Source organism: Panicum virgatum, chromosome 5K (genome assembly GCF_016808335.1).
Source record: "Panicum virgatum strain AP13 chromosome 5K, P.virgatum_v5, whole genome shotgun sequence".
Lineage (NCBI taxonomy): Eukaryota > Viridiplantae > Streptophyta > Magnoliopsida > Poales > Poaceae > Panicum > Panicum virgatum.
Window position 1 is genome coordinate 55,752,910 of NC_053140.1, and position 22,397 is coordinate 55,775,306.

The 22,397-nt window shown below is 49.0% G+C and overlaps 1 protein-coding gene across 2 annotated transcripts; it reads left to right on the plus strand.

Moving 5' to 3' along the window:
- The first annotated feature begins 5,155 nt into the window (after positions 1-5,155).
- LOC120708764 (protein GL2-INTERACTING REPRESSOR 1-like) lies at positions 5,156-6,221 on the plus strand. Of its 2 annotated transcripts, none has more exons than XM_039994162.1 (2): positions 5,156-5,368; positions 5,449-6,221. In XM_039994162.1, the coding sequence occupies exon 2, from the start codon at positions 5,482-5,484 to the stop codon at positions 5,869-5,871; it is 390 nt and encodes a 129-aa protein (XP_039850096.1). In that variant the 5' UTR covers positions 5,156-5,368; positions 5,449-5,481; the 3' UTR covers positions 5,872-6,221. The 2 variants fall into 2 exon arrangements, with proteins under 2 accessions (XP_039850096.1, XP_039850095.1); XM_039994161.1 differs by having other exon boundaries at positions 5,170-5,368; positions 5,453-6,221.
- The last annotated feature ends 16,176 nt before the right edge of the window (positions 6,222-22,397 follow it).

Genomic DNA, 22,397 nt, shown 5'->3' on the forward strand with positions numbered 1-22,397 from the left:
TTCCGGTTACTCGCGAGATATAAGATATATATATTCATATTCCAGTACATGAGTTATTGATTTTTGATATGGAAATTGAGACCGGACGGGGAATGATGAGAATGTTAGGGATGGCAGCAGGACAGGGTTTCTGGGTGCCTTAGCTCCGTCTGTGTCATTTAAGGACCGGTCGTTGTGGCAGTACTGATCGGGGATTGAATTGTACTAACCGCATGCCGGGAGTAGGAGGTAGTCGAAACCGGTAAGCCTAGTACTGCCTTGCTTCGAAAGTACTGGACTCCATCTCACCTCCTGGGGTAATCGAGTAGTCGCAGAGAATTGGGAATGCATGTATTACTTTTGGTGGTCTCATGTTGAGCTCGGCTGACCATATGATGGTGGGGCGGTCCTGTAGTTCGAGGCGGGGAGGGGAAGGGTTGGTGCGTGTGGTCCGACGGGGCTTATATGCTCCGTGTTGGTTAGGTCCACCTTGCAAGGTTAAATCGGATCGATTCGCCGTGTCTCGCGGTCATGAGGGCCTTGATCTCTTTGCTGCATCGTAGAAGAATGTTAGAGTGTGAGTTATGTATATTTATATAAAATATTGAGTACATTGAATTCTTTTTGCTTGCACTACCATGATTGCTATAGTGGGTCTATGCAAATATTGGATGAGGGTAAATTTATATGGAACCTGGAGCTAAAAAGATGAAAGTAATGAATAACCTTAGTTGTTGTTTTCTGCGAAATAACCACCAGCCAAAAAGCCTTGCATGTCTAGCTATGTGGGCTAAGTTATACCCACTGGTCGGGTAAGCCTTGCTGAGTATTAGTATACTCAGGGTTTGTTGCCAAAATTATTTCAGGGCACGCAGACGTAGACTTCTGTCCCTGCTGCGCCAAGTTCATCCGCCGGGATGCAGAGGGATGGAAGGTGGTGGAGCCAGATGTTTGTTAGGGATCTCCCTAGGGCACACTTTTGTTAGTCGTAGGCCCCCTTTCCTTTAGTTGAACCCGGATTTCCGAAATGCAAAGTTTGTAAATTATGTATTTATTCACTCTTGGTTTGTAAAACTTAAAGTGAAGTATTATGTATATTTGTTGTATTTTCAAATACATGTCGTGCTTGGACCATCTGCGCCCACCTTCGCGTGGGACCATCGATGATGTTTCGATCGGGACGTGGGTTGAGAAAGGATCGCCAAATTAAGCCATTAAGCTAATGAGCCTGATGTGTTCAAATGACGGCCATTACGCTTAATTAGAGTTTTAATTTGGCGGTTCCGTCACAGCCCCGGCCCAAGGTAGGGGACGCGCTGGGTTCCTCCCTTCCCCCTCTTCCTTTGCCCCACTACCACTCACCCCGAGCCACCCCTACCCGCGCCGCCCATGGCCACAGTTCGTCCGCCGCGACCATGGCTACCGCGCCCACTCCTGCAGGCCCCCTTCTCCGAAATTGGAGAGGGGAATCGAACCCCCAGGGCCCCACTTCCCTTTTCTCCATGGTCCCGGCCGCCCTCGAGCCTTAGGCCACCGGCCCAGGGCCGCCGCCGGCGTGCCCCCCCTCCCCTGTTCCTCAGCGCGAGGGGAGGAAGAAGACAGGGCACTTTTGCCCATAACCCCCTCCCCTCTATTCTATTTAATTAAGAACCCTTCCACCCTTTGGTTTCTTTCAAATAACACCCTATCCTTTATGATATTTACAAACAAAACCTCCACGACATAAACTTATTTATAAATAGAACCCTACCCTTTTCCCGAGTAACCCAAACCTTTCCCAAAATTCTAAACAAATCCTTTCACTAATTACAAGCAGGTCCCTGGACCCTTATTTAACCCCAAGGCCTTTATAAAACCTATCATTTCATGCGCCAAAACATCTCCGATCGACCCAAAACTTTACCATGCCATTTCTAATATAGATTCGGCCATACCATTAAGAAATCGCCCAAAAATATTACTTCTACCTCCAACCCTTATTTGTTTCCGAATTGAGCTCAACGATAAAGCTTTTATTTCTTTTTCCTGATTGTGTGCTTGTTTGTATACAACGTAGATCACGGTGTAAACGAAGGAGAGCCCGTCGACGAGCAGTATTGTGAGTAGGTGAACGAGGACCAGTTCCGCGACCCCGAACCCGAAGGACAGTGCTTCGATCAGGACCTCCCGGAAGGATTTGAAGACGGCAAGTTCAATCCCGCCCTTTGATGCATGCTTTTGTCCCAGTTTTTATAAACACAACCTATGGATCTGTTTTACAAAAATTGCATATGTTTTGTCTGCTGAAAACACGGTTGGATAGCCACCCCTTGATTTGTTACAACCATTCCTTGACCACCTAGATTAATGTCTGAATGTGTTTTGTTTGGACGTTAATCGCTGCTAGAACGTTTAGTATCTTATACACAATACAACTTGTTTTATAAAGAAAAGGTGTGTGTGTGGGAAGGGATAAAAGCGGAATTTTCGAAAGATAAGTTAAGACGGGATGGATGGCATTTCTGTGTGATTTGCCGATTGGTGTGCTTGTGCCTGTGTGGCAGAGCAAGGAAGGGAGATATCCATCTTGTCACAACTAAGGACCGAGTTGGTGTGTCATCTCACCTAACTCCACTATCGTGCAAACCACTCGACCGTTGAATGGGCAACGGCTTAGCATAAACCCCACTAGTTAGTCTGATAGCCATCAGGAGAGCTGAGAGCAACGGGTGATCAAGGAGAAGGGATTAGCTCTGTGTGACTTATGCCCCGGTTAAAACCTCTGTGATAGGTCAATGACCCCTTGGTGCATCCCATGATGGCTAGTCAGGTATAGCTAAGGTGGGTAATGGCTTTGTTGGGATCTGCACCGACACTAAGGTGATCGAGTTGCGGTACCCCGCTTGTGGGTAAAGTTGCACACCTCTGCAGAGTTAAGAATCTATTCGAATAGCCGTGCCCACGGTACTGGGCGAGTTACGGTGTGGTCACATAACTAGTATTTACTTTGGGATGGGTTGGCGTGAGTTGTTTGAAATCGAGTCCGGCAGTTGTGCCGTGTGCTATGGTGGATGAGGAGTCCGGTAGCAGCTTAAAATTTGGGTCCTGTGTGGGCCAACATTATGGGTTATTTGGTACAAAGACAACTTGCTTTGAAAAAAAATCATTTCTTTCAAATGAACCCCTGCATTAAAATTTGCTTTCCGCAAATTAAACCCTAGCCTTATCCTTGATTTACCCTGTGCATTATATTCTATTTATACCCCCCCTCCGTGGGTGTGATTGGACTTGCTGAGTACGTTTCTACTCACCCCATTTCTTAATTTTTCAGAGGAAGATCCAGACATTGTTCCAGAAGACGTCGAGTAGGGTACCGTCCTGCACCCAGCCTTGCCTGTAGATTAGGGTCACCCACAGGAGATACCGCATGGCGCAAGACTCTGATGACCCCCTTTTTATAATTAATATCGTTGTGTGGGTGTGGGTTGTAATCCTCGCGATAGTGGCGCTTCTCTGCCCATTACCGCGTAGAGTTGTACGGTAATAAACCATCTGATGTAATAAATGTGTCATCAGCCTCCTGAGACTGATGTTTGTATCACATTTAAGTCTTCTCTTATGAGGGGACGCTTCAGTAGTCTTGCCAAGATTTCCCTGTTCACGCCGATGTAAAAATGGGGGTCTTCCCATTCGTACACCCATCTTGTCGGTTGCTACATGCTGATGTCAGGTATGTGATAGTGAAAAGAGTGCGAGGTATCGCTGTAGGAGGAAGAAGAATATTGTGGAGTGTCGTAGTCCGTCGATCCAACCGTACTCCTCTGCGATTGCGGTGCTCCATGGTCGAGGGCCCATTTTTTTTCTTTTTCTTTTTTGGTTTAACTTCAAATGCCCGCAAAGTATACTAAATGAATGAATATTTGACACCATTAAATTCGTCACAACTTGAAGTATTTTTAGGAATTTTTTTTGGGAATTTTTTATTTTTTTAATTCAAATTTAAAGTTTTGAATTGGAGCAGTTTGAAACCGGCCGGTACCGGAACCGGTCCGGACCGGTTACACCGGTAACCGCAGTTTCCGGACCGGTTCCGGTCGGTAAAAAAAAACCCTGGCCTCCACACGCTTGTATCTGCAGCGGACAATGCCACACGTGGGTTTTTAAAACAAAATTGCTTCGATGACAGAGCTTCGCGAAATGCATATGATTTAGCAGGATTTAGGGCAAAGTCTTGTGTAAAGTTATTTTCATGTTCCTTTATTTCCTCATGTTCACGTTATTTCATTATAAATAGGTGCCATTTCGGTAGCATAATATTTTTTTCCTTTTTTTAGTTTGGTCTTTGGACAGTCCACATTAATGAAGAAAAAAGAAGACCTAAAATGATGTAATTGACAGCATCTGTGTTTCTAAATTAATCATTCAGTTAACAAGTCTATTGTTACTAAGGCCACTCCCAATGGGAGTTTTATAAGGGTTTCATGCACATTTATTAGCATGTCATGTAGGATTATATGATGACATGGCATAGAATTTAAGAAGAAAGAGAAAAAACCAGTTTCATCTAGATGAAACTTTCTCTACACAAATACCAACACTCTATGAGTCTTGAAATTAAATGCAACATAGACCCTAGAAAATCACAACATGAAATTATGCATTGGGAGAGATAGTTTCAACCATGATTTCATAGTTTTTTTTTTTTTGCTTATGTGGCTATCTTGGAAACATCAATATGAAACCCTCCACTGGGATTGGCCTAACAAGTATTATAGTCGATCGGATTGATAGGTAGAATTTTCTTTTAATTCTAGGATAAGCATTTCTTCTTTTGTATATCTCATCCGGGGATCAAGAGGATTTTAAACTATATTCCAATATACTTTAAGATTAGATAAGGGGCGACAAAAGATGTTTTTATTTACATATCGTTTAGATTTGCTTTAAATCAAATTTAGCCAACTTTGAACAGATTTATAGAAAAATGTATACTTAGAATACCAAATTTATTTCATTGAATCCACCATGAAATATATGTTGGTAGGAATATGTTAGGTAGTATAATTGTTGTTATAGACTTGGTTAAAGTTATCCAAATTTAACTTAAAACAAATCTAATACAATATATAGGGTTACATGAACATGGCGGAGCAACATCCAAAACACCAGATGTCCACAACCCAGACCTAGGCTTGGAGGGAATTGAGCGGAGTTTAAATGTGGCTGCCTTGTATTAAAGGAAACCAGCTCCTCTTCCTCAACCCCTTCATCATTATATAAGAGAAGGATCAGAGCTGCTTGACAAACACTCGCACCTAGCAAACAGCTATATACAACCAGGTGGAGAGCTCCAATCCACCAGCATATCGTACTGATCGCTCTCTCCTATATCATCCAGACCTTTTTCAAGGTAATGCGTGTTGTTCATGGCAAATGTAGCATGAAATTTGTAAGTTGTGACGCTAACATCGTCGAAACCGTTTGTCCTAGCTAGTGATCGGAACCTGAGCGGAGGCGGTGGCGATGAGCAGGAACAACGGCAAGGCGGCGTCGAAGCTGGAGTTCCTGAGGCTGGGCCTGTCGAGGGCGAGGGGCGGGCCGTCGTCGTCGACCACGACGACGGCTCGCCCGGGCGGCGACAGCGGCAACGGCAGCGCGACGTCGCCGCGCCGGGTGTCCTCGTCCTCGCCCACCGCGTCGCCGCCGAGCTCGTGCGTATCGTCCGAGGGCAGCCCCGAAGCGGCCGCGGCCGCGCCTGGCCGCGGCGCGGCGACCATGGTCCTGGCCGGGTGCCCCCGGTGCATGATGTACGTGATGCTGTCCCGCGAGGACCCCAGGTGCCCTCGGTGCCACAACGCCGTGCTGCTCGACTTCAACGACGGCGACCAGCGCCGCCCGTGGCAGCGCCGGTGAAACCGTGCACGCGCGACCGAGCTGGTCGATCGGATAGGCTGCTGAGCTGAGCTCTTGCCTTCACGTCTTCATCGTCGTCGTCGTGGTAGTAGCTTAGTTTCCCATTCGCCGTCGAGTTTGTTTCTGTCACCCAAGGAATTATTGCATAGACCTGTTTCTTCCGCGCGGCACGCTGTCAAAGGGATTGGTCTAGGTAATAATTTCGTGTTTTCTTTCTTAGGTAATAATAATTTCGCGTTCTTAGTAGTATGTGCTGTTGCTATTGTTGTGTCGAGAATCATGTGCATCAAGCCTGCTCTGCGATGAGCATTATTCTGTTTTAATTGAAGTTACACTCTTGTCCTATCGCATCGACCTTTCTTCAGACGTCAGAGTACTGAATGGTGCATAATTGCTATGTTGCAGTGACATGCAATGCGATTGATGAAATGCATGTCAGCATGTGCATTGTGGCGCAGTAATGATCACAATTCAGAGGAATGGCCAACTTTGGTGCAAATCAGAGAGGTTTATCTTGTACAGTTCACCGGTCTTGTGTGGAAGGTCTTAGCTGAATTTCATGGAATTAGCCTCATGTGCAAACTAGCTAGCGTGCCGGATTAGAACCAATCAACTTATAAACTTGCTTCACAAAGGCCATGCTTTCGATGATTTACGTAATAATACGCAGTCATGTCCGACAGCAAGGATGAAGTGCTCTGAGCTGCACTTTGGGTGGGTGTCCCCCTGATGGACTGACCTCCCTGGCTCCCTGATATGTCTGCACCTGGCTCTTTTTCGCAATAATCGGAGAAACCGAGGTTACTGGTAGTAGTGCCATGTAGTAGGCTCAATGGAGCAGACGATAGGGTCTGTAATCTGTTATCTGTGTGGACTGAGAACGTTGAGAACTCTAATATTTGTAGTAGGTTCAGTGGAGCCGAACAATGTTCTTCAGGTGCACAGTTGTTGGTTGATGGATGATGTGACTCTGCGGCACCTTAAGTCCTCCAAAACTAGCTTATGTAATCTCGCTCACTAATACCTCCTCTGGATCAAAATACTTGTTTTAACGTCTTGTACTATCTCCAAAATACTACGTTTTTGTTTTACAACTTTTTGGTAACTTTGACATGGGTTTTCCAGTCTTACCCTTCCTTAACTACAGTAATCACTATTCAGTAGAGTCGCATTGAGCTCCATGAAGGCGAGGTTCTCTTGGTGAGAAATAAAATTGGACCTGAAACTGTCAAATAATTCGCAACCTGTAACCCACTCGATGATGAGCACAGTGTGAGCTCCTGCTTGGGTCTGAAACTGAAAACAAAGAAGAAACGAGTGACTTCCCGATCGTTTGCCCGTGATCAGACGAGCACCCGCAAGAATGCGTGAAGACGAAGAACTCGCCCCTCCATCAGATGAGCCAAACTAACGGCAGGGCAGCTGGCTCCCGCGTGCCCCGAAAGTGATCCGCCCGCGGCAGGGCAGCGAGAAGGAAGCCCCTCCAGTCACGGGTGGTTTGGTTTCATGGATTTTTTTAAGTTTTTGGAATTTTTAGTATTTAAAAGTATTAAATAAAAATTAATTATAAAACTAACTGCAGAATCCTGGGGTTAAATTGCGAGACGAATCTAATGAGATATACTCCCTCCATTCACTTATGATAGATATATTACCAAAATTGAAAAATTCATATATGATCGATATATTTAGGCTCCACCTCGAGTTTCCACGACGCCGTCTGTTCCGCTTCGTCTTCGCAATAACTCCGGCGCCTCGAATGAAGAGACAACGGTGTCATCCCTCCGCTTTGGCTCCGTGATGTTTAAAATCAATTGCCCACATCCCTCCGGACCCATTCAGGAGTGCACCGGCGACTCGCGGCCGTCGCTGCCGCTGCCGTCGTCCCCGCGCGCCGCTGTGTCGCTGCTGAAATTGGTCGAGGCTAAAAGAAGGCAAAGGAAAAGTTGCAGACTGCTTCTAATCCATGGTGGAGTATTTATAGATGCATTGCTCAAGTTTTGAAGGGAAGCCCGGGCATTAGGGCGCGCTGTTTTCATCTTGCGATGCCAAAAAAATCAAACGGAGAGGAGAAGGATTTGGCACGGGTGGAAGAGAAAAAAAATAGGCGGAAGACAGAAATTGGAAGCCTAGGCATAGGGCGCGTCGTTTTGATCGGGAGATGGCAAAAAAAATTGAGCTGAGGACGAAAGGAATTGGCGCCGGCGAGGAAAAAACATGGCGCGCAGAAAAACTTTTTGGCGTGGAAGAGAATTGGCGGCAGCAGAGTCCGTTCGTTGGCGGCAGCAGTCCGTTGGTTTTCACGGTGGGCTGCAGAAACGGAGTCCTTGGTTTTGAACGTGGGCTGAGATGGCTAATGTGATTAATTAGATTGATAAGCACACTTGGTGTCCTTGGTCATTGTGCCATGTGCAAATATATCTATCATAAGTGAATGGAGGGAGTAGTAATCTATGATTAGCGAATGGTTACTGTAGCATCACTGTAGCAAATTATGAATTAATTAGGCTCGTTAGATTCGTCTCGCGAATTAGCACACAGTTGTCAAAAAACATTTATAAACAGATTTTATTTAATAATATAAATAGTAAGATTCTTTTTTATGTGATAGAGACTTCTGAAAAAAATTTAGAACCAAACAGGGTGTCAGAAGTGCCGAGAAGGGAAGACGCTGGGTGGTTAGGGTCATTGAAAGGGGGAGGCCTATTGCCGATTACTAAGCAACTCGCTTTTAAGCCGTATAAATGCCCGAGTAATTGGAGACAGTTGTGGCGCTATAAGGGGGAGGGGGGCGGTGTCATCCCCCTGTCTCTTCAATGCCCCCCCCCCCCCCCCCCCCCCCCCCCCCGTTGCAATTGCCATCGTTGCGCCTGCGCCACGCCACTCAGAGTTAAGGGCCCCCGTCCTTGGCCAAACGATTTTGGCACTGCATGGCTGGCATGGTACCCGCTGTACTTGCCGATCCATGCATCGGAATCACTTGCGTCAAGACACAGCGCAGCTGGTGGATCGGGCAGGCATCTATCGGAGCGCATTGTCGCATTGATTCGCGGCATTCCAATCGATCCGAGAGCAGCGTTTCTTTCAGTGGCATCGGTCGGCTCGGTTCACTCCCCCACCCATTCTGAAAATGACCCGTCGGATCGCCCTGTTAGTAGTGGGCCGAAACCTACCCACACCGGTCTGTACTAGTCTTATCTTTTACTACAATTTGCGCAACAAAAGAGGACACCACATCGTGCCACGTTATCGGAAAAAAATCGTGGCCGTCGATCTAGAGACCAACGGCCAGCAGCTGGCCGAGCCCCTCTTCCCCCGGCTCGCTCCTCGCGGCCGCTGGCCGAGGGCACCCCAGCCGGATCCTCGCAGCGCCGGCCCGAGCATCCTCGCACCCGCAGAAAAAGGGGCAGCGGCCACGCGCAGCCTGCACGCCGCCACCGGCCGCCGCCCTCCGCCGCCGCCCTCCGCCGCCGCTCGACCCGCACCGCCCGAGCTCCGTCCGTAGGGGAATGGGGAGGGAGGGAAAAGCCCGGCGCCGCCGCAGATCCACACCGCCGCACGCGGAAGGGCGGAGCTCGACGCTGCAGCTCGCCGCCGTGACCGCGTTCACGCAACGCCCGCGCAGCGCCGACCGCGCTGCGGAGGGAGGCCGCCAAGCTCGAGGAGCGCCGGTGAAGGAGGAGGGGGAGGAGGAACAGGGAGGACCCGCGCCGCGCCGCGGGAGCTCGGAGCCCATTAGACGCCGTCCGGCCCCGATCTGCTCGAGGCAAGAGTGAATTCGCGTCGGGCCGAAGCCGAGGCATCGGCGGCGGAGCACCGAAGACGGCGCGGCGTGGACGACCAGCGGGGGCGGCGCCGCATGGACGAGCCGTGGGGGCGGCAGAGGCCAGATCCGGCCGCCGCCGCCACGGCCCGAGCTCGAGGCCACCGTATGTGGCCAGCCCCCCTCCTGCCCGCGCCGGCCGCACCAGCCTCCACCCGTCCGGTCGCCGGGCTGGCCTCGACTGACGCGGCACGCCGGAGCCACCCTCGCCCTGGCCACCTAGCCCGGCCGCTGGCCTAGCCTGGCCGGTACCGTATAGTGGCCAGGGTTTACAAAACCGACCGGTCCGGTCAAACTACCGCCTTCCGGTAGCGGTTTACCAGACCGGTTTGATCGGAAACCGGTTGAATTCAAATCTAAATTCAAAAGCACATGTATAACCGGTTCCGACCGGTATACCGACCGGTTTGACCGGTTTACCGGTCGCCATATGCGGTGGGTCTTAATGGGCCGGCCCATTTTTTTTATTTAACTTCGTATGCCCTCAAACTATACTAAATGGACGAATTTTTGAGAAAATTTGACACCATTAGATTCGTCGCACCTTGATGTATTTTTAGAATTTTTTCATTTTTTTAATTTAAATTTGAATTTTAAATTTGGACCAGTTTGGTACCGGCCCAAACCGAAACCGGACCGGTTCCCACCGGTCGGTTTGGTTAACCCTGATAGTGCCTGGAGAAAACGAGTTGAGGCCTCGTTTAGTTCCAAAATTCAAAATTCCAAAAAAAAATTGTAGTATCTGCATGGAGCACTAAATCTAGACGAAATAAAAAATAATTGCACAATTTGCTTGTAAATTGCGAGACGAATCTAATGAACCTAATTAGGCCGTAATTAGACACTAAATTGCTACAGTAAAGTACAGTACATGTGCTAATGGCGGATTAATTAGTCTTATTAGATTCGTCTCGCAGTTTACAGACGATTTCTGCAATTAATTTTATAATTAGTCTATATTTAATATTTTAAATGTGAAAAAATTCTCTTTCAAAATTTTTACAGCCTGGAACGTGCTCATGAACGGCGGTTGTTGCATGGGCAGCAGGGTATAGGCCCATATGACCTGTTCCAGGGTTCCAGTTCTAGTATCCGGGCTGGTCACCCCTCCCATGTAAATGCCGTATGCCCATATGGAGCTGGAGGTTGTGATGGTGACGGCGTACGTGTACTAGGTAGGCACCTACTGGATGAAGAAGAACATTTTCTGAAAGTACTGAAGGCCCGGCCCGCAGATGGGTTCAGCCCACGGTGCAGCCTAGTTACTGCGCGCGCGACCCCAGCCCAACACCCACCGCTGCGGCCCGCGGCTTCCGCCACTTCCTCCAGTAGCCGCCGCCGGTGCATCGCGAGATTCAGACAAATCGAGAAAACGAGGATATTTTTCACGGGGTGAGACCGCCGTGGGGGAAAGACGGCAGTCCACTGGCCGATTATTTTTTTAGATATTGGAAACCAGTTTCGACCTCGCCAAAGTGTATACGGCTAAACGAATATTACAAAACAGAGCCGTTCATTGGCTAATTGGAGGAAAAACTAAAGAAAAAAATATAAACCAATTCTGAGATTATGCTTCCACCCCAATTGGCTATTTTCAAAACGATGGCCACCAAAGCAAGACTAGCCTTTCGAAACAACATCTTTGTTATATCTTCATGTTGTAGGTGCGTCCACATATGCAACCAATAGATCCTCCTAAAAACAGCTTGTATAAATGAAGAATATTTGATATTATTAAAAATAATATCATTATAGTATCTTCAAATAGTCCAACATAATGCGGTTGCTCCCACCAACATAACAGGCATCTCGTTGTCATCAAAATTTGAGAGCCAACAAGCTAGAGAGGCAGACGAGAGGCAAGCTGGACACAACACATCATTCTCACTCATTCAGACTGCGGCTAGTGAGAGCCTAGACCCTAGAGGGTGACCGTGCATCGGTGCATGGGCCTATTTGGACAACGCACGAGAGCGAATCAGCAGGCCTTGGACCCTATTACGGACCACACACACTCCAGTTCCGATCATGCATGTTCGGGCTCACGCGCTTGGATCACCTGAAAGCTCAACTAGAATCTTGGCATAGCGTTATGGATGGGCCAACTCGGGACGGACGAGACGAGAGTTAGGCCTTGTAGCCCACGGACCACCGCCTCTGCAGCCCATTACTGTCCATGCGCTCCCCGCCATCATCCAAATCGCCATGTCCCCTGGCTGGAAGGCCTGATGATACTTTTCTGCATCAGTGCATCCCCACACTGGGCACTAGCCAATCTCGTGCATGGCTTGTACACGCATGTACTTCCTCCGTCTCTAAATAATTATTGCTTTTGTTTCTTGAGAAATAATTTTGATTAATTTTATATAAAAAATATTAGTATTTATGATACATAATTGATATCATTAGATAGATTTTTTAATCTAATTTTTTAATAAATTTATTTAAAAATACCAACGTTGTTCGTATTTTCTATAAATTGAGTCAAATTTGTGACACATACATAAAAAACGACAATTAAAAAGGTACAGAGAGAGTAGGAGGGAGTACCTGCCACTGCCACGCCATTTTACTTCCTCTCCACCACCTGAAATTTAAGGCGCCCGGCCCGGCTCGCCTGCCCGAGGCAAAAAGGACTTGCAGGCACTCAGGGTTGTAACCGAATACCGAAGCACTCCGGTCCAGACTCCAGACACGTCCATGGCACCGCCGCAGCCCGCAGCGGCGGCCTGGCCGGATCAGGCGCGGACAGCCGAAGCGTCCGAGAAAGGCATGGCGAGAGCCTGCGACCCCGCTGCCCCGTCCCGGCCTCCCGAGCGTGACCACCGCACGGGCACGCCGTCGGGACCCTGGCACCGCGCGGCGCGGCGGGTCAATGCGTCCGCGCGCGCGCGGACGGGGACGCCATCATCACGAGCAGTGCGGCGTGCTCGGCTCAGGTGGCGCAGCGGCGGGGCCAGCGGCGCAGCACGCACGTCTCTCTGCTCGCGCCGTGCGAGCCGCACAGGGCGCGAGCACGGAGCAGGGAGCTGGGCACGCGCTGGCGCGTCGTAGCGTAGACAGCTACTGGTATGAACTCCCTCCTCTGCGCTCTGCACGCTGCGTTCTACGATGACCACGTATATACTGTATTACTGTATGTCCCCAGCTGCTGCAGTAACCAGTGCTACCTTTTTGGATTGTTTCGTTCGACACGGCACACGGGTACAGCAGTGCACGGGAGCACACAGAGTGGAGTGGACGCAAGTGCAGGCCAATTCTGAAAAAAAAAATTAGAGAAAAGCGATTCTGAAAATTAAAACACGGAGCAGCCGGCTGCTGGGCTGCGGCGGCTGCTCGGCTGCTGCTGCTGGCTGCTGGCTGCTGCGGCGTGAGCGCAGCACCAGCCCAGAGCAGCCGGCCGGCCACCAGCCGAACGGGGTCACGTGCTGTGAGCTCCCGGCGGGGAATCGGATCGGACTTGAGGGAGAAGAAAGGAATTGGGGAAGAGGCTAGCAGACGCGAGGTAGGAGGAGGACAGATTAGTTTCTCGGGTAGGAATAATGTTCACGATACAAGATGTCCCCTCCTCTCCTCTCTCTCCAGTATATATGAGCTACAATCACTTGACCCACTCTGGGCCGGTAACACGCCAGTTGGGCTTCCTCCTTCTCGGGCTGGGCTCTTGTGCATCTGCCGGCCTGCTAACATCCTCCCCTCCTTGAGAATCGACTTGACCCCAAGTCGACGCCATCGGAAAACGCTGACGAAGCGCCTCCAAGTTCTCCCATGTCGCCAGCGAAGCCGGCATTCCAGACCACTTGATCAATCCTTGCAAGACAGGACGAGCCCCTGCCGTCACGCGACGCTGTAGCACCTGCTCAGGAACTGCAAAGGAAGCATCAGGTGTAGGGAGCGAAGGAGAAACAATGCAATCACCCACCGCTGCCTTCAACTGGGAGACGTGAAACACCGGATGGATGGCGGCCGTAGCAGGCAAAGCAAGTTTATAGGCAACTGCTCCAATGCGCTCCAGGATGCGATACGGTCCGAAGTACTTGAATGCGAGCTTTTGATGAGCTCTGGGAGACAACGAAGATTGCACATAAGGCTGTATCTTGAGGTACACTTGATCGCCCACCTGAAAGGAGCGTTCGGACCGTCTCTTATCTGCCTGTCTCTTCATGCGGTCTTGTGCTCTCAGTAAATGCTGGCGAATCAAATTCTGCATGACTTCCCTTTCACGGAGCCACACTGACAGCTCAGGAACGGCCCCAACTGAAGCTGGATCAATGCCAAAGTGACGAGGGGCACGGCCGTATAATACCTCAAACGGAGATCGCCCCAAGGCCGAATGAGAGCTGGTGTTGTACCAGAATTCCGCCAAGGACAGCCAGTAAGACCACTTGGTGGGGCAGGCATGAACAAAGCAACGAAGATAAGTCTCCATACATTGGTTCACACGTTCTGTTTGTCCGTCTGTCTGCGGGTGATACGCTGAACTCATTCGCAACTGCACCCCAGCCAGCCCAAACAATTCCTTCCAAAAGTTGCTAGTGAACACTCTGTCGAGATCAGAAATCAGAGATGACGGCATTCTATGAAGCTTATAGACCTGATCCATATAAGCCTTGGCCACCGAGAGGGCCGTATATGGGTGACGCAAAGGAATAAAGTGTGCAAACTTGGAATATTTGTCGACCACCACCAAGATACAGTCAACCTGACCAGAACGGGGCAGCCCTTCCACAAAATCTAAGGAGACCATTTCCCAGGCAGAAGATGGGACTGGTAACGGCTGTAGCAGGCCGGGATAACAAGACCTGTCTGGTTTGGCCTGTTGACAAATTGTGCAAGATCGAACAAAGTCCCTGACTGCCAGTTTCATACCAGGCCATGAAAAATATTGCTTGAGACGGCTATAAGTAACAGGCGTGCCTGAGTGTCCTCCCAATGCAGAACTGTGCATGGCAGTAATGACCTGAGCATGCAAATCCTTGTCATGGCCCAACCAGACGCGGCCCTTGTACCTGAGCACACCTCCAGACAATGTGAAGTGAGGAGCAGCATCTGCCTTAAGGGACAGTTTAGTAATTAAGTCTGCTGCCACAGGATCTCGAGCATAAGATGCAACAGCTGCGTCAAGCCACTGCGGGGTGCAAGTTGAGATAGCCATAGCGGACTCCCCAGAAGATCTTCGGGACAATGCATCAGCAACCCGATTCTGAGAGCCTGGCTTGTAAATGATCTTATATTGCAGGCCAAGCAGTTTGGTGAACACCTTTTGTTGCCATGGCGTGTGCAAACACTGCTCATTCAAGTGGATCAGACTGCGTTGATCTGTGAATATTAGAAACTCACCAAACTGCAAGTAGTGGCGCCACTGATCAATAGCAACCAATATGGCAAGATATTCCTTCTCATAGATTGAGAGTCCCATGGTACGAGGGCCTAAGGACTTGCTGATAAAAGCCAACGGGTGGTCCTTCTGCAACAGTACCGCACCCACACCAGCCAGGCAAGCATCAGTCTCAATAGCAAATGGCACCGAGAAATCGGGAAGGGCTAAAACTGGAGCTGTGGATAGAGCTGTCTTTAGTGTTGAAAATGCAGTGTCATGCTCACTGGTCCACACAAAGATAGAATTCTTCTTTAGCAAGTTGGTAAGCGGCCGAGAGATGATGCCAAAATGGTGCACAAACTTACGGTAATATCCAGCGAGGCCGAGAAAACTGCGCAAGTCCTTGACTGATGACGGAGTCGGCCAATCCACCACTGCCTGAACCTTAGCCGGGTCAGTAGACACCCCTTGCTCACTGATAATGTGGCCTAAATATGAGATTGAACGCTGGGCAAACTTGCATTTGGAAAACTTCAATTTCCATTGATCCGTAGATAACCAATCAAATACTTGCTGCAAGTGAGAGAGGTGCTCTTCATATGATCGACTGAATACCAGGATGTCATCAAAGAAAACAATAACGAACTTCCGCAACCCAGGAGCTAAGGTAACATTCATCGCTCCTTGGAAGGACCCCGGTGCACCAGTCAGCCTGAATGGCATGACACGGAACTCATATTGGCCAAAATGTGTTTGGAATGCTGTTTTGAACTCTTCACCTGGCTTGAGACGAATCTGATGGAACCCCGAACTCAAATCCAGATAGGAAAACCAGGATGCATGAGCCAGTTCATCAACTAACTGATCAAAAACCGGTACAGGAAACTTAGACTTCAGTGTCATAGCATTCAAATGACGGAAATCGACACAGAACCGGTATGAGCCGTCTTTCTTCTTAACCAAGAGAACCGGAGAAGAAAACAAACTAGAGCTCGGCTGGATCAACCCTTGTTGAAGCATATCTGCAACTTGTTTTTCTATTTCATCACGAAGAGCAGGTGGGTAGCGGTAGGGCCTGATATTCACTGGATTGGCACCTGGAATCAGTGGTATCTCGTGTTCACAGGCACGAGACGGAGGTAACTGGCTTGGCTTCTCAAAAATAGTGGCATACTGATCAATGAGATCCTGGACTTCACGAGGCAATAAGGAAACATCAGAATGCAAATCGCCACCAGGAGTCAACAGACACAACTGAACCACAACTTGTTCTGGATAATCAGACTGTACTCCCTGCAGCACTACTTGCTGGTCCCCATAAGGAATCCGTAACCATTTTTGCTGCCAATGAACTGTCATCGGACTAAACTTCTCAAGCCAATCCATACCAATAATCAGATCATAAGCTGTGAGAGGAAGCACCTTCAAATCAGAGTGAAATGCCAAATCTCCAATAAACCACAGAGCCTGGGGCAAAAACGAATCACAAGACAACTTTCCCCCACCCGCAACTTGCACAGAAATCGGTTTCTGAAGAGGACAGAGACCCGACAACTTGGCAGCTAACTGAGTGCTCAGAAATGAAGAAGAACTGCCAGAATCGACCAACAGAGTGACGGGAATATGTTGAATTGATCCAGAGAACTTAACTATGCGAGGAGCATCAGCACCATGAATAGCGGCCTTCGAAATTGCCAGAAACAGTTCCTCTGCAGCATCCGGACTCGATACATGATACTCCGGGGCCTCATCCTCCAGTTGAAACAGCTCCCACAATTCCTGAACGACATGGAGTTGAACCGTGGCAGAGCATGTATGATCACGGCTCCACTTCTCGCCACACTTGTAACAAAGGCCCATGGCGCGACGCTGAGTATGGAGCGCCGCTGCCTTAGCTTCAGGAGACGACAAGGCACGGGCCGCATCCACGCTCCTGCGGTCGGACGCTTGTGCTGGAGAAGACGGCGCCGTACGGGGAGGTGGCGGAGGCAGAGGCAGCGGAGCTCTGGCCTGCGGCTTGGACATAAACGGCAGCTCCGGCCGTTTGTACTCCCGACGCCGAGATTGATCACCCACCTCCTCCTGCAATTCAGCCAACACACAAGCAGTATCGAGGTCGTTTGGCCGCTGAACAAGAACGACAGAACGAATGTCTTCTCGGAGGCCATCTATGAAGCGTAATGTGTAATAGCGAGGGTCTGTGGAAGCAGTGTAGGCTGATAATTGGTCGACAAGTTCAGAAAAACGCTGAACATAGTCGGAGACTGTGCTAGTCTGCCTAATGTGAAAAAGTTGGCGAATCAGCAATTCCTGCTGGTCACGGCCAAAGCGGTCATGAACAAGTAGACAGAAATCCTCCCAACCAATAGATGAAACTTTACTGTCAACCGACTGCAACCAACGTGCGGCCGCATCATCAAAATACATGGTGGAGACAGGAACCCAAAGTGATTTATCTATCCCATGCATGTCAAAATAGCGCTCAGATCTAGTCTGCCAAAGCTTGGGGTTCTCACCAACAAACTTGGGAAAAGGAACTTTGGGTAATTTGCTAGAGGTGGTGTACATGGAGGGACCAGAGGAACTCGGAAGGCGATAACTGCTAAACTGACGAGGCTCAGGGGAATGGGAATTAAACTCATGAGGCGGAGCACGGGGAGGTGGTTCGAGTGGTGGAGGACGGGAGTAAGACGTACCCTTGACCGGGAGGTGGGAGATGGTCGTGACCGACCCAAACCCAGGCTCCCGGTACGGATGGTCGATGCGGTGCCCATCGGGGCTGACGGCCGGGTTGCCGGCAGGTGTTGTTGCCGCAGCCGCCACGGGGTTCGGCAGAATGCCCGAACCGGCTGGAAGTCGTTCGAGGACCACTCGATCCAGCTTGGAGGAGAGGGAGATCAGCCTGTCGGAAATGTCGTCGACGGCGGCGATTTTGGAGGAGAGGTCGGCGACGGCGGAGTCGATGCCGGGTTGCCACGCCACGAGAGCGGTGGTCGACTGCTCCACCAACTTGAAGCGGTCGCCCAGAGATCCCTCCAGACTGTCGACGCGCGACTCCACCAAGGCGAATCGGTCGTCCAGCTTCTTCATCTCGTCGAGGAGGAGCTTCGAATTGGGATCCATGGCTCCAAGGAATTTCTGGAGACGGGTATAGTGGGGGTGGGAATCCAGATCGGGCGTAGGATCGAGTCTCTGATACCAGATGTGAGCTCCCGGCGGGGAATCGGATCGGACTTGAGGGAGAAGAAAGGAATTGGGGAAGAGGCTAGCAGACGCGAGGTAGGAGGAGGACAGATTAGTTTCTCGGGTAGGAATAATGTTCACGATACAAGATGTCACCTCCTCTCCTCTCTCTCCAGTATATATGAGCTACAATCACTTGACCCACTCTGGGCCGGTAACACGCCAGTTGGGCTTCCTCCTTCTCGGGCTGGGCTCTTGTGCATCTGCCGGCCTGCTAACACGTGCCCCCGATTTGGTACCGTAGATGGTGGTGTTGTCGAGGGTCACGTGCGTAGTGACCCGGTATTGCCCGATTTCAAACAGCTGCTTGCTTTCTCTTCAAAAAAAAAAAAGCTGCTTGCTCCCTGTGTGAACTGTGGTCGCACTGCTAAAATTTTTCTCCATTTCCCGGCCCGCTGTCAGGGACAGCACAGACGCTGTGGTCGCGCAGACCATGCACCAAGTAATGATGGCGAAGAGCCAGGGAGCATTGAAGGAAGGGTACAAGCAGGGAGCTTGGCGGGTTGCATTGCCCGTCGTCCCCTGGCCGCTTGCTATGCTGCTGCTAGTGAGCAAGACAAGGGTGGCTTTCATGTGGACTGTGGCAATCTTTTCGGTAGATTTGGGCGTCTGCGTGGCTGCTGCTGCGTCGTCCTGCAGTGCACTGTGGGTAAAAACAGTACTCGAGGGTTGAATTATGAACAATAGCTTCAGTAAGCACTTGCTCAGCATGATTGTGGTTCTATAGTACCAGTTATTAGCAGATGAATACAATATTGACCCCTTGTTTCTGCAGATTGCTTCTTTCTGGACGTCCAATTAGTGAAGAGATGAGTCGTGCTCCACGTACTCGATCTGATCGCTCAGCCTGAGCGTCCACGAGGAACCAGGACGAACGAACTTGTCTTGAATCGCTGATGCACATCCACATTCTCCTATCAGCTCCCATCCGGGCTTTCGACTAGTCCTGCACTCGAAATCATGAGCTCGGTACGATCTGGACCAACAATAATGCTGACGACGCAATTACGCCGAGATCGCTGTCCAACCGGCTCCACTATCTTCCTTCGCATGGCTCCCTCTCGTCAACTCCATCCGTCAGACTGTCACCGATCCATTTCTCGGTCTGCTGCTCGCCCTGAATCACCCAGCCCGTGTCAGCCACAACGTTTGAAACCTAGCACCCCCTGCAGAACGCAGGTAGCCGTAGCCCGTTCCAAGATGAGCAGTCCAGCACCATTTTTCTCACGCAGGCAGAGGCAGCACGTCCGATCCACTGCCGATCGATACGATTTGGATTCCACTGGAGGAGGCGGATCGGCACGCTCTCAGGTTGCGCTCGAATCGTAGGATGGGCTTACGCCAAATAGGAAATGATCGTCCGCGTGGTCCAGAGACCAGAGAGGCCAGACAGCGACCTGACGTGGGCGACAATTTGGCAAAAATTGAGATGGCCAGATGCGGCCAATGGGAGCGGCGAAAATCGCCAAAAATTATTCCTTTTGCCCACACCAGCGTCAGTAGACGAGCACACGCAGCAACAAGGGCACGTCCAATCGCCTACAGTAGTGGAACAGACTCGACAGAGGAACCGGGGATGGAGGATAGACGACCGGGGAAAGTGTCAGGAACAGGCAGAGAGACCTCACAAGGTTGGAGAAATGGAAAGAGAGCTACGAGCTCTTCAATCCTCACGGCAGTCGGCAGGGAATAACTGCGGCGGAACCGTTTCCATGCTACTCCTGGAATGGATCGGACCAGGTCCAAATCCAATTGGATTTTGGCACTTGGACTCTATTGCACATGCATCTAGTTGGAGGACATCCATTTATTTTAGACCAAATATTATGTGGAGTCTATTAGTTAAAAAAATAAGAGATAATCCAAATGGGCGCAATAACATCATTTCTATTAAGGATGTGCCATGTATCTAAAATTTTCTAAAAGAACGGTTTTTTCTAAGACCTTGTCTAGATTATGTAGGCGCTATGGACTAGTGGGCTAAACTTTAGTTGAGATGAAATTATAAAACTAATTTTAGTCCAAAGTTTAGTCCGCCTGTTTGGATCACCTAATAGACTAAATTAAGGCTCAAGTTTAGTCCATGGACCCAAATAGGGCATAGGACTAAACACAGGGCCTAGGATTAAACTTTAGTTCAAACTAAATATAGGTAATTAAACTTTAGTCCATACCTGTTTGGATCCACATACTAAGACTTTGTTTGGATCCTCTTGCTAAAGTTTAGCAACTTTGGATCCAAACAGGTCTTGCTACACTTTAGTTGGACCCTCAAAAGGAGCTTTAGTTATTAGCTAGCCAGGAGTTGCTAAAACTTGCTAGAACTAAGCAAAGTCCAAAATATCTCCACAGTAACTCCACCTGCTAGCCTTAGAAAATAATGCACCTGCGGAGGTTGGTGCATAGAATTAAATGAAGAATAGCATGGTCACTTAGGCCCCGTATGGATTACCTAGGACTAAAGTTTAGTTACCTAATGTATAGTCACCTAGAGTTTAGTCCAGACTAAACTTTAGTCCATACCTGTTTGGATCCATGGACTAAAATTCAGGTGGAAAACCATTTGGAGCACATAAATTGGTAAAATTAAGCTTCAGTCTGAATTAGGTGGGTTCTAGGAACACATAAGTTTAGCTAGGGGATCCAAACAACCCATGCTAAAGTTTAGCAACCTAAGCTTTAGTTTGCTAAAAAAACCCTCCAAACTTTAGCAAGCTAAACTTAAAGGACACATATAGAAATGTCATTTTTAATTTATTCTTTGATTATACTGTTGTGGTGCCTACGTTCGTATAGTGAGGAGTAGTTTAGTCATTTAACAGTTCACAGATTGGTTCAGTCCTGAGTTTTGAGGACTAATGGATTAAAACCCCATTTAATTAAGGTGAATATAAACTTTATTCTACAATTTAGTTCACCTGTTTAGATCATCTAAACGGAATTTAAGTTGGAGGGAGTACCTACTATGATTGGACTGGATGGTAGCGTCAATGGATGTGGTAAATTAAATGCGCGCATTGCAAGTATTTGGTCGTCTCGTCTGGTCAGCTTGCCCCGCTGCGCAGTTCATGCGTGCGCGCGTTACTGTTTCAGCTGCATCACCAACTCAGCGTTATGCACGGTTGCGGCGTAGGGGTAGATCGTACTTGCTGGCAGGCGAGGTGAATTTGCTCACGAATCTGTCGCTTGCAGCGACCCACGAATCGTGCGGGAACAAGATGAGATCGCAACGCTCCATGCCAATGCCATGCTGCCGATGATGTGGTACAGGATCGGAGGAAAAAGCCATGGCCAGTGGCCACCGATCTTGCACAAACCCATGAAACAGCAACGCAATCCATTGAAACATTCGCTGAAAAGACCAGACCCTTTTACGTGCTTCATGGTAAAGAAAGAAAAAGAAAAAGAAAGGTTTTCTCTCTGTGTTTAGTCCCCCAACTCCTCCAAATTTTTCAAATTTTCCATCACATCGAAATCACATCGAAACATTAAATATAGCAAATTATTCATACATGGAGTACTAAATGTAGGTAAATAAAAAAACTAATTACATAATTTTGATGTACGTTGTGAGACGAATCTTTTGAGCCTAGTTAGACTATGGTAAGACAATATTTACTACATACAAACGAAAAGTGATATAATGATTCTCACAAACATTTTTCGCAACCTTTTTGCAACTAAACACAGTGAGGATACCCCTGCAAAACGGACACTGTCCTCCTGTCCCTGGCATCTGTTGCAGGCAGCAAGTAGCAACTTGCATGCACATGCCCATGTGTGGGTCTTCTCCCTCGTGTAGTCCGGATCGTCTACGTACAGGATGGGATGTACGCTGGTCGATGCAGCTGTGACCACAACTGTTGTAGCACACACAGTGCAGTAGTGCATACACGCTCTAGAAGCTGTGGCTGGTGCTGATTTATTGTGAAAAAAAAATATTGTTGGTTGGTTGGTAGTTATTGGCTGGTGTTAATTTGGTATGAAAAAAAAATACTATTGACTGACTCAAGCGAACTGCCTGATTGAAATTGAAGCGAACAGAGTGAATCTCATGGCGGGCGCAGCCGTGCGTGCAGCCAACGTCTTAGAAGATCCTTGCCCGTTCTGCCGTCGTGTGCTCGCCCTTCCCTCTCGAAC